This window comes from Cryptotermes secundus, unplaced genomic scaffold (assembly GCF_002891405.2).
Source record: "Cryptotermes secundus unplaced genomic scaffold, Csec_1.0 scaffold24, whole genome shotgun sequence".
Classification (NCBI taxonomy): Eukaryota; Metazoa; Arthropoda; class Insecta; order Blattodea; family Kalotermitidae; genus Cryptotermes; species Cryptotermes secundus.
The window spans coordinates 521,789-533,505 of record NW_019718270.1 but is presented as its reverse complement, the minus strand read 5'-3'; the positions used below and the strand labels follow the sequence as shown (position 1 = coordinate 533,505).

Below are 11,717 nucleotides of genomic sequence, written 5' to 3'. Positions count from 1 at the left end.
CCCTTTTTTGGAGTACGAAAATTCTGCTAGTGAGGGTCTTAGCACTATGTCCCCATATTATTATTCCATAAGATAGATGAGGATAGATAACAATAACAATAGTAATTACTATTACTGCCGCCACAAAACTACTACTATTGCATTGTGGTGTCATCTCGTCAAATTTATTATAAACTGAGTGCGTGAATAAACAGGAGGTAACCAGTAACCGATAAGAATGAAGTCATGATTAGTGTGTCTAAGGAATATTCAATCAATGTTGATGTTCTTTGTCCAGGGAGATCTTCTTGTTGAGACGACGCTAGAAAGAAGAGCTCTCTAAATAAACGTTTTGATTTATAGTAATATGAGTAATGTACCCAACCAAAATGGATCAGGTCTAGAGCAGCAAGTAAGTACATAGTATCAGCATTTTCAGTGTAGAATGGTTTAGGAACAACGAAAATGAACGCCAAAGTGAAGCCGTAGGCCTACAGAAGACTATGTTATCGATTTATTAAATTGTGCAGTCGTTGAATTTTCTTTTTGTGAGGCAGTACGTGCGGTGAAAGTGATTTCTTGTACCCGTCATTAGTGTTAAGTTATATAATGAGAAACGTTTATGTTGCGTTGCAGCGAAACTAGAGAAGATCTTGGAGGATTTGATCTACGTGTCTTGTAATGGCGGCCTGTAACCTAGTGGTACAGACACATGAATATTTGATTTTATCGGAACACCATATTATTATACAATACGATGCCGAATTACCACAAAATGTTTGGTGTTGAAATGTGTTACAAAGGCATTTTTTTTTTGGTAACTTGCAGTTACCGTCCATTTTATTAAAACGATATTAAATGCTACCATGACAAAATTTTTGTTAACTGCGTTTAAAATCCAATCAGATAACGATTGATTTGCTTACAGTTTGCTGGTCTGGACTTGCAGGGCGGCCGCCAGCAATCAGGTGGCCGCTACGTGCCCCCACATCTTCGTAACAAAGTAGCAAGTAAGTGAATGTATATTGGTTGTAGCTGCTTGATAGTGACACATTTTGATATTTTTGCAGACCTTCGGCATATAGTGACATAGTACCTTGTTTTTATATGCTGTTTTAATAGTGTGAACTTCTGGTAAAACTAGTATGGTACTCTGAAATTCGATTTGAACTGTGAAGGTGGTGTATAGTCATAGGTTGTAATATTAGTAGACACCTGGTTTTGGTGAAGGTTTGGTTAAGTTAGTTTGTTTGGATGACATTAAGGCTGTGTTTTAGTTATAGCATGGCATAATAACAAAATTGATGTATTAGTTTTTTTGTTCTTTATAATGAGATTTCTCTTTGCTATTCAGAGCCTTATGCAGGTGAGTGATGTTCTAGTGTGATGTTGATGTTCTAGTGGGAATATTTCGGCTATGTTTCACAATCAAAACACCATAAATGAATGTGATGTGTGCTGCTGATGTTTCATTTTGAGGATGTGTTGTAGAATTTGAAAGTTCTGGCATCATTTAGCTTTGTGTTAAAGTATATTTCTTGGATTCCATGAGATTGGTGAGTCGTAGTTACAACTTATGTGAACTTTCCCATGTTTATTTTTGCAGAAGTGTGTTTCCTTAAGTTTATTGAATTTAGTAGATGTTTGTTAACTCTTTTGTACATTGATTTTCTCCACTTTTGGGCATATTGTAGATGCATTTGTAGAGGTACCAGGAATTGGACTGTAACAGATATTAATGTTAGTAATTTTGAACAGAATATTCATGTGAACATTAGTTTTAATTTCTTTCTCTCTCTTCATTAGCAGACTATCAGGGGGGCGAGCAACATTACTACGAGAGTCGGGATAGTCGGGAATACCGCAGCCAGGGGAGAGGGAATTATTCCAGAGGTAAAATAAAATCGTTCATATTTAGTTTTATGTAGAAGAAGGTTCAGAAGGATCATCGTATCTTTAGTGGTGGCGGTTTATATATATATAGCATGCATAATATAATTTTGAATGTAACATGAAACTTGGGGGAGGGGGATTATGCAGCTTTCTGCACAAAGGTTTAATTCATATTTATATTTGTTTGCTTAGAAATGTGTGTTATGGTTTATGGTCTGTACATCTGTGTTCACTTGAAATATTTATTGTTAAAAATGTAATTTGTGATAACACTTCATATGCATCCTTATAAATGACATGCTATGTAACAAATAAGTGTATTCTGTTAATTATTCTATATGATGTATGTTTGCCTTAGCTTCGAAGTTGATATTTACTTATCCATACGTATGAATGTGCCTTGATACTTAATTAAATTAATGGAGGAGAATATTGGAACTATTTTTTAAGTAAATGTTTGATATGGGAGAAATATTACAGGTATAATTTAATGCCCATTTTCAAAATCTTTTAGGTGTACAGACACCATTTTGTCAGGTGATGTACTCAAGAGATTCTTTTAATCAGATTTTTAAAGCTTGTTTTCAAAAATTGATTTGTTAGCTCTTTCTCGTTGTCTCATTATTAGAAATTTCTGCAGCCAATACAGCCACTAAGTGAACTGTTTTGCCCAAAAAGTTGCCGCAACAAAGACATAAAGCGAGAAAGCAAAATTTTACTTACAAGCACAATACAAGAAGATAAATTCACTGCTTTGTAAGGGTGTGTGACATCATGTGAAGAGAGGTAGTTATGTTTCATGGGCTCAAATAGTCTGTTGTTCTCTATCACAAAATATACACATGTTCCTTTCTCATAACTATCACTTAATCTTCTATGTACATACACAATAAACTCCCAAAAAATATGGTACACATTAAAGCCTTTTGAAGTTCCTGAGAGAGTGATATCTTCTAAAACATTCCCCAGGACACATGGCCAGTTGATTTATACAAGTGTTAGTTTATTTTCTGTCTCCCTTCTCATTGCTGCACACACTGCAGTCTTTGTTTCTTTGTGTCATAATGGTAGAGGAAGTGAGGCACTGTATTTAGTCTCTTTTCTTCCTCTGCTGTCCCTGGATGTGACTGCTTTCTTGGGTTGCGCACATCAATCACCTACTAGATTTTCAACAAGAGCTCGTTATTTGATATGTAAAATTTGTTTCACCCCCATCTTTGCCTTATGTCTGCTGTACAAAATGTATGAATTTACAATGGACACTTCCAGGCACCAGAAAATGAGTTTTCTCCACCACTTCAGAGGTTTCTAAATAAAGCGTATATTGTGATCACTGCGATTTACACCACACACATATGCCCTGTATAGTCAAGCGCACACATTGGCTTTTCTGTTGCCCCTCTTTCTGAATGGTCATAATTTTTTCTGTTGATGAGTCATGCGTAGATATGAGAACTGCTGTCTTGTCTTTCCAGCTCATTACCTCTTCTGTAGGCACAAGTGTCACCACTCTTCACTTTCTTTCATGGCCCCCTGCCTCACTTGTGTTGGATTGCTAACTCAACCAGCAGTAATAATGCCTATTGTGTGGCATTTTTGATTGTCAAATTCTTGGGTCAGCTGAACACTAGTATAATATGTTAGTGAAGAGATGGTAGCCCTCAACACGAGACATACTGAGTGGTAGTCTGTCCATCAGTAGACCATTGAAGGTCACGGTGCTAGGGCCAGTTTTTTGGCTCACCCCTCATACTCATACTCATAGTCTGTCCATCAAGGAAAGAACTATTCTTGAAGTGAACAGTTTTCCGAGTATGGCAAGTTACACAAGTCACCTGTAACGTTTCTGTAATATAGAATTATAGTGTGAACATAACCAGTGTCACAGTCAGCTAATACAAATAATCTGATGCCCCAATTCATTGTTTTTTTTTATTATAAGTTCTGAAAATTATTTTGCCGTTGAACCCAACTCTTGATTCATTTGTTGCAAAATTTTTACCTGGCACAAAATATTTCTGAAATTGTTTCTCTTTATGTTCTATCAACCCATATACTTTGTTCTTTTAATGGCACAATTGCTTTCTTCGGTGGTATCATTTCCCACATGTGTCATCCAAAATATCTGTAAAAGTAATCTCTAGAAGTTATGTCACCAAAAATTATACCTGTGTTTTTCACTCACTAGAAGTGTAGTCTTTTATGTCAGGTAATGGGATTAGGCCCATATTCATAATTACACCTAAAACAGAACAGAAACATCAAACCACCTGCTTCAAATGGACCACAGGCTTAGCTGAAGTTCTGCAGTTTTGTGTCTCACGTACCTGCTTGTCCCTATAACAGTGTTCTTCAAAAGCTCAGCATTGAGAAATAAACTAAAATAATCCGTGGGTTCAACATCTGGCAGAAGGTTAAATTGTGACCTTGCATTTTTAGTAAATGTGTATGCCTTGGGTTTCTTTTCACCTATTGTTGCGTGTTCCTACCCATCAACACACACAACACTTGTTTCACTTTCACTTTCCATCCTTCGTTCAGTTCTTTACTCGCAGTTTCTCCTTTGAGTTCCAAATCCCTCTCATCATCAGAGTAAATATTGAGTTCTTCACTTAACATATCACTAAAAGATTCTTCATCTGCATCACACAAGGGATTATACAGGGTGATTCAGAAAGATGGACACATTTTCAATTGGCTATATTTCCTGAATTATTTGTTGCATTTGAATTCTGTAAATTACATTTGATTATACAAACATGGAAGTTTATAGATGATCAATGTGTCCCCCTCCGGCTGCACAAATAACATCTAGAATGTAGCTGAATTCATCCCACGCTCGATGACAAATATCTTGCATCACTGAGTTCACCGCAGCTGTGATGCGGTTTCTTGGGTCATTCAAATTTGTGGGAAGAGGTGGTACGTAAACTGCATATTTCAGGAATCCCCACAAGAAAAAGTTGCAGGGTGTGAGATCAGGAGACATCGGTGGCCAGAAATGAAGTGCCAGGTCTTCATTCCCCATGCGACCTATCCATCGTTGAGGTAGAGATTCATCCAGGAAACGTCGAACATTCAGGTGCCAATGGGGTGGAACTCTGTCCTGCTGGAAAATGTAATCTCCTGAATCTTCATTCATTTGAGGAACAAGCCAGTTTTGCAGCATTCTAAGATACGTTACTCCAGTAACTGTGTTTTCATCAAAAAATAAAAGTCCATAAACCTTTGTTAACGATATTGCACAGAACACATCAACTTTCAGGCTGTCCCTCACATGTTTGAGTGTTACACGGGGATTTTGTAGGCCCCATATGCGAACATTGTGCCTGTTGACTTTCCCACTTAGCTGAAACGTAGCTTCATCGCTAAAAATTACACGAGGCAGAAACAATTTATCTAACATGCTTTTGAGCATACGGTCACAAAATTCTACGCGCTTTACCTTATCGTTTGTGCGAAGAGCCTGTACCAGTTGTAGGTGGTATGGTTTGTACACTAACTGGTGCCTCAGTACACCCCAGACAGTTGTTTGTGATAGTCCAAGTTCTCTACTAGCACTAACGGGTTGACTTCATTGGGCTACGCTCAAAGATCACTCGAATGCGCTCCATGTTCTCCGATACACACAACTGGCCTGGGCTTTTACCCTTACACCGAGAGCCAGTTTCATCAAATTGTTCATTCCAACAATAAATGATCTTCCTTGTTGGAGGTTGGATGTTAAACTTACGACGAAATGCATGTGCGCCGCAGTCGCAGACTCACTTTTACTGAACTCACGAATGCAAAAAATCTTGTGTTGCATAGTAGCCATCTCACTTACAACTGACACGGTGCTGGAGTGCTCTAGCAGTAGTATTAGAAACTTTACACATCCTCTTTCAGATGTACTTTACAGAATTCAAATGCAGCATATAGTTCAGGAAATATAGCCAATTGAAATTGTGTCCATCTTTCTGTCCATTCTTTGAAGCCAGAAGGGCCAGGGTTGCTGGAACATAAAGCCATGCTGCTAACATGACACACTGTACTATATAAATAGCATTCGTTCCTCAAGAAGTTTAAATCATGACTTCCAGAAGGCAGAAGAAGGCATACAAAAGATTCATGAATGTGTTGGCATAGTATACAATGACAGGTAGTGACATATGACTGGAGAAACCTGAAAGAAAGTGTATTGATCATATATTGGCATTCGTCCATCGAAGAACTGTCACCATATCGATTATGTAACAACATATATCTGGAAAGGGTTAACCCATTGAATTAAGTTGTGGAGGTTTAATTTTTTTAATCAGAGACTAAAATTGAAATTCTACAAATTACGTAGGGAAGTCAAAAATTATCTGCACTCTTGTTTTTCCAATTTATATACACAAAAGTAGGGGTTGAACAAGTACATAATTTTTCTACATAGTCTCCTTACTTTTCGATGCACTTGGTCCAGCGGTCCACAAGCTTGTGTATTCCCTCCAAGAAGAAGGTTTTCGGTTGGTCACACAACCCTTTATGCACCCCTTCCCGCACTCCTTTGTCTTTAGAAAATCGATGACCTCGTAAAGCATCTTTGAGCAGGCCAAAGAGACATCTCTTTGGCCTGCTCAAAGATGCTTTACGAGGTCAGAAGGGGCGAGATCTGGGCTGTAGGCAGGGTGTTCCAGCACCTCAAAACCCAGTTGGTTAATGGTGTCAGTGGTTTGGGCAGACATATGTGGGCATGCATTGTCATGCAGCAACACTTTCTTCGAGAATACGCCTCAGCGTTTGGTGCGAATAGCTGGCTTCAGATTGTTGGCCATAAAATCATTGTATCTTGCACTGTTGATCTTACACCATTTTCCTGGCTAGTCTTCCAGTATAAGCCCTTTTTGAGTCCCAAAAAACAGTTAGCATTACCTTTCCCTCGGAAGATTGAGTCTCAAATTTCTTAATTTTCATTTTGTGCATCCTGTTGTGTTACAATATACAACTCTTTTATTGACTGTCACAACACAACAAACAGAAAAAATCAAGGTTAGCACCCAGCTATGGTTTCGCTACATGTTTCAGCCACTAACGGCCATCATCGGGCAAACGTATTAACAAACATATACCATTGAACTGCTGTACATTAGATTGGATACAGTGTTATTAACAATTTAAAATACACTGCGTAAAAATATAATAAGTCAGATTATATAAAAACTAAAAGTTATTGCATAAAACAAGATAGAGTCATTGTTTACTTTCCATACATTACGGACAATTCTTCGTAAGATGAGGCACCGACTATACAATTAATTAATTTGCAACATCGTGGGCCTCCTGTACATTCTTATATAAAAGAAATATCAAACTTCCTATTGGTCCATGGAAACCTATGAAAAGTAAAAAATCAATGACTGATTCGGTGTTGTATAACATCAATTAAGTTTTATCCTGTTTTATTCGTTTCCCACCATTGAATGCCTTTCAACATGTCAACATGAGTGTAATCTTGTTTGTTGATTGCCTTTACACTGAAGCTGTGGAGGCGGTAGTCACAGGCCACTTTATCGGCTTCTGCCTCCGAGTTAATTTGGATTCTAGGTGAAAATAATTCAGAGGCCAGGCTTTGAAACTGCTCCCAATCTGTGAATTTGTCAAATGGGCTCATGAGCTTCCTAGTTCTACATTGTGCTTTCAAGTTCTAAGGTCTCTGATTTTTTTTCTCACACAATAATCACACGAAAAATTTGAAACTTCTGTCACTTTTCAATGTAATCTCCCTGCAGCTGTACACATTTTTCACAATGTCGACGCTATGATTCCATGGCCGCTGCGAACGCTTCTGTAGGAGTCTGTTTTGACAACTGGAAAATTGCTGATGCAATAGCGGCACGACTGGTGAATGTTTCAGGATTGAAAATGGTATCCATGTCTCATCCATTGTCACAGTTGATGAAAAGAAAGTCCCATTCTTGCCTTCATCACGTGTCAACATCGCTTGGCAAATTGCCATGCGCGCAGCCTTGTGGTCGTCTGCCAGCATTCGTGGCACCCACCTGGAGGACACTTTCCACATTTGCTGGTCTTCATGCAGGATTTTGTGCACAGATCCCATGGAAATGCCAACTTTGGAGGCGATGTTTTCCACACCCAATCGGCGATCCTCCAAAACAACTTCCTCAACTCGCTCGACCATGTCAGACCAGCTGGTGTGAGGCCGAGATTGTTTTGGTTCGTTGTCACATGACGTTTGACCTTCTTTGAACTGTCACACCCACGAACGCACATTTTTCACATTCATGACACCAACACCACACGTCTCACTCAACTGGCGATAAATTTCAATGGGTGTTGCACCACACAAGTGGAGAAAACGAATGATTACTCGCTGTTCTTGTAATGAAAACGTCGCCATTTTACGTATCAAAAACACTCCTCACTCTCGCCGCCACCACTAGAGTTCTGTGTGCCGTACAGTGCTGCCATCTCTGTCACGCATTCACAAAGAGTGCACACGTATTTTAAACTAAACCTCATGTGTCTATCTGCTCCCAGTCCTGAGAAAAAATCGGAGACCTTAGAACTTGAACGCCCCTCATAAAATGATCCAGCAAGTGGAAAACAACTGGTAAGTGATTTGAGGCCAGAATGTCAGAGACACTGACTTCTGACAGCCGGACATTCTTGTGCACAACAATATTGAGCATGTCATGATTTCCTGCAGTAGAGTTATGAGTGGAACATGGTGGTTCTGAAACTTCAGATTCATATATATGCAGTAAATTAATAGTTTCATGCCTGAAGGGTTGTAAAGTATGCTGTTCCAGAATTGATATTTAGCATTCAGATCTCTTGCCAGTAGCTACTTATGTCTAAAGCTTATGAGTTCAGTGATGTCTGCATCCTTCCAGACATGGCCTGGTGACTTACAGATTGCTGCAAGTAGCACTTCGCTATTACCAGTTGGTTTGTAGACCCCAGTATCTGCTATTGAAATAAGCAGGGGCAGGTCTCCTTGGTTGTGGGGAATGTCTTTTTTCCCTGGGAAGCAGTCAGTCCAATAAAAGTGATAATTTGGAATAAATAACCTCTTGTGAGGTTTGAGATGTGTCTCTGAGAGCAGAGCCACGTTTATATGCAGGTCTTAGCTGTTTACAGAGCTCGTAATGCTGCATCCAAATATCATTTGCAGTAAATGCTATGACTGAGTGACCTAAGGCCTCTAGCAGCAGTTTTGTTTTATTAAGTACAATTTTTAGAATGACAGTTATTTTGTCTTTTTTGACAACTCTGTCATGGTCAGTTGCACTACAGTGGCTACTTTTAACTTGTTACTGTTAGATGCACTGGGAGCCTGTACTGACAGACCTGTTTTCTGAATTTCCTATTGTGGCAGATGCTGCTGTACGGTGAGCTGCATGTTTTTCCCAACTGTCTGCAATGCGTATGGTTGCTGGTGTTTAGTGTCTTGACACAGTGCAACTGCATAGAACTGCTCTGATGAGGTGAACTTAGAGAAGGACGTCCTCACATAGGATCCCTTTGGAGCTGATTGTGCACTTCTCTTTAGCAATTCTTCTTTTGCATGGCTACAGCCTTGATATGATGCTGAATGAGGTTTCTCTCCTACTGTTGTGTAATTGCTGCAGCTTGACATAGGTTCTGTATATATCTTTTAAGGGCCATTCTCTGCAGGTGGCCACCACTGCACCACAAACCCCGAGCAGTTGCTTGCAGTTCCCCAGACATGGCCACAGTTGTGGCAGTTGTAGCACATCATAAGGCTAGTTTGAGCTCTGTATAACTGCCTTGGTAATAATATGGTTAAGGCTACTCAGCTTGTATATTTCTAGAGATTTTATGTTTGTTTTTAAGGTAACAAGGAATAGAGCAAGGGTTTCCACATGGGTTTGCCCATCGGGTGCTCTTCGAGTGGCAGTCATGTGCCTCACGATGATATTGAAGCCTGAGTCCTCAAGGCTGTTGGAAATATCTTCTGCCTGTGTGTCCAGGGAAGGTGATAGGCTTTTCAGAATTTGGGGAGAAAGTAAAATAGTGGAGATTATTTTTCTCCAGGTAGGATTTTGTGACTGAATAGTCTGCCATTTCTTTTGTTATGATATGGGTTCCATTTCATTATTTCAGAACTTTTACTCTTCTTTGACATGTTCTTTTAAATCTCTGGAGTCGAATGAAGTTTGTGGTAGAAGTCATCACCATTGGTGGCAGCCTACCTGATTTTCTGGGAGCCGTCTGCTCCAGTAGTGCATGCTGTGACCCAATAGTCTCCGTATCCATGTCAGTAGTTCTGAGAGGTATGAAGAAGTTGCAGGTTAACTGTTTTGGAGGCAGGTGCTGATATTGGGACTGGTTTATTTGACGTCTTGTGACTGTCTGTGTGTATGAGAGAGAGAGAGAGAGTGTATATATATATATATATATATTCCACTTGTGTCACTTTACTTCCTGGAAGTCGTCATTCTCGCCTCTTGCCCTGCCTCTGCACTCATCTTAAGGATGGCCTTCAGTTCATACAGTGTTACTGTGTGCATGCTGTAAAGAGTGCTAAAAAGCGGCTTCCCATCCAGACCTTTGCAAATGTTTGCTAAGTTCTCCTTCACACTATTCACAGTAGAGGTCCATTCAGAGCTTTCCTCCACTTTATCCAGTGTGCATCTAGCAAGAATCTCAGTGTCATTGAATACTTTATGTACCTGTTGTACTACAGCAGCTGCTTCTGATTGTTGGGTATTTGTGGTGGCATGATATTCAGATTTCAGCAGTGCTAGCTTCTGTCTCCATTATTTCCTGAATCCCAGTACTGGGACATCTGCCATATTGATGTACACTGAAGTTCACCACTTGTTTTGTTGTTTCACACAGCACTGTGCACATGTGTGGCCAGGTAGCAAACTTTACAGATACCACCTTCACCACATGGAAGTTGGCTGTGAACACACTACGTAAAGTGAAGTCCGTGACAACCACTCTGCCCAACACATGTGCCTTACAGGTCATGAATCAAATCAAGACCTGCTGTAGCCGACTTACTGTCTTGACTGCGAACTTATAACACTTTCACTAATCTACACACACACTAAAAATGAATACTATAAGCACTGAGTTTCTACTAGTCATTGCTTGGTAACATCCGTGCTTAGGAATTATAAGCGGGATGAGGTCAGATGGCTCTCTAGACTTTCACTCTGACCTGACTAAGCTCCAAACCTTGGATTGCTTATAACCTCTTGGCACAGACCACATAGAAAACACAGCTTTTCGACTGTTGTAGTCCAACAGTCGCGGTATTAAGAAACTGCTGTCCAGAAATGGGAACATGTTTACTGAGCCATTGCCTAGAAACAGCACTGGTATATCCACCCATATTGTGGTTGTTGCATAGCAGTGGCTCTACACACTATTCTTTCCCCCCAAAATAACCACACAGTATGAGTTTACTACCTCAAGTTCTTTATGCATAAATAATTTGTAATAATTAAAGCCACAAGAGAAGTTTTTAATTTTGGAACCTTGCTCACTTAAAAACAGTTGTAATTGGCCACTGTGCTGTTAGGTTTGCACATAAGTAAACATGAATTGAATTGAATTGAATTATTATATGCATTAGTGTGTTTTTCCTCCAATGCTTACCTTTAATTAGTCTTTGACTTTATCTCCACTGTGTTGTGTCTGTAATTGGTCTTGCAGCTGTTGGCTCAGCACATAAATAATCGAATTATTATTATTATTATTAACATTTTTTCACATAGCAAATACTGTCTTCTGGGTTGTAATGCCATGTAATCTGGTAGAAGTTCACTGATGTTTTGGAGGAACAAACTGCCTCCATTTTAAGGATTGAAAAGTAAGCCAGG

General features: G+C 39.4%; 1 protein-coding gene across 1 annotated transcript in view; it reads left to right on the top strand.

Annotated features, from left to right (window-relative positions):
• The first annotated feature begins 282 nt into the window (after positions 1 to 282).
• The window catches only part of LOC111865979 (ATP-dependent RNA helicase DDX3X), a 56,571-nt gene continuing 45,136 nt past the window's right edge, over positions 283 to 11,717 (top strand). The window contains exons 1-3 of the mRNA XM_023854471.2: positions 283 to 391; positions 908 to 989; positions 1,786 to 1,872. Coding sequence (XP_023710239.1) covers positions 347 to 391; positions 908 to 989; positions 1,786 to 1,872 — 214 coding nt within the window. The 5' untranslated portion in view covers positions 283 to 346. The remainder of the gene's footprint in view (positions 392 to 907; positions 990 to 1,785; positions 1,873 to 11,717) is intronic.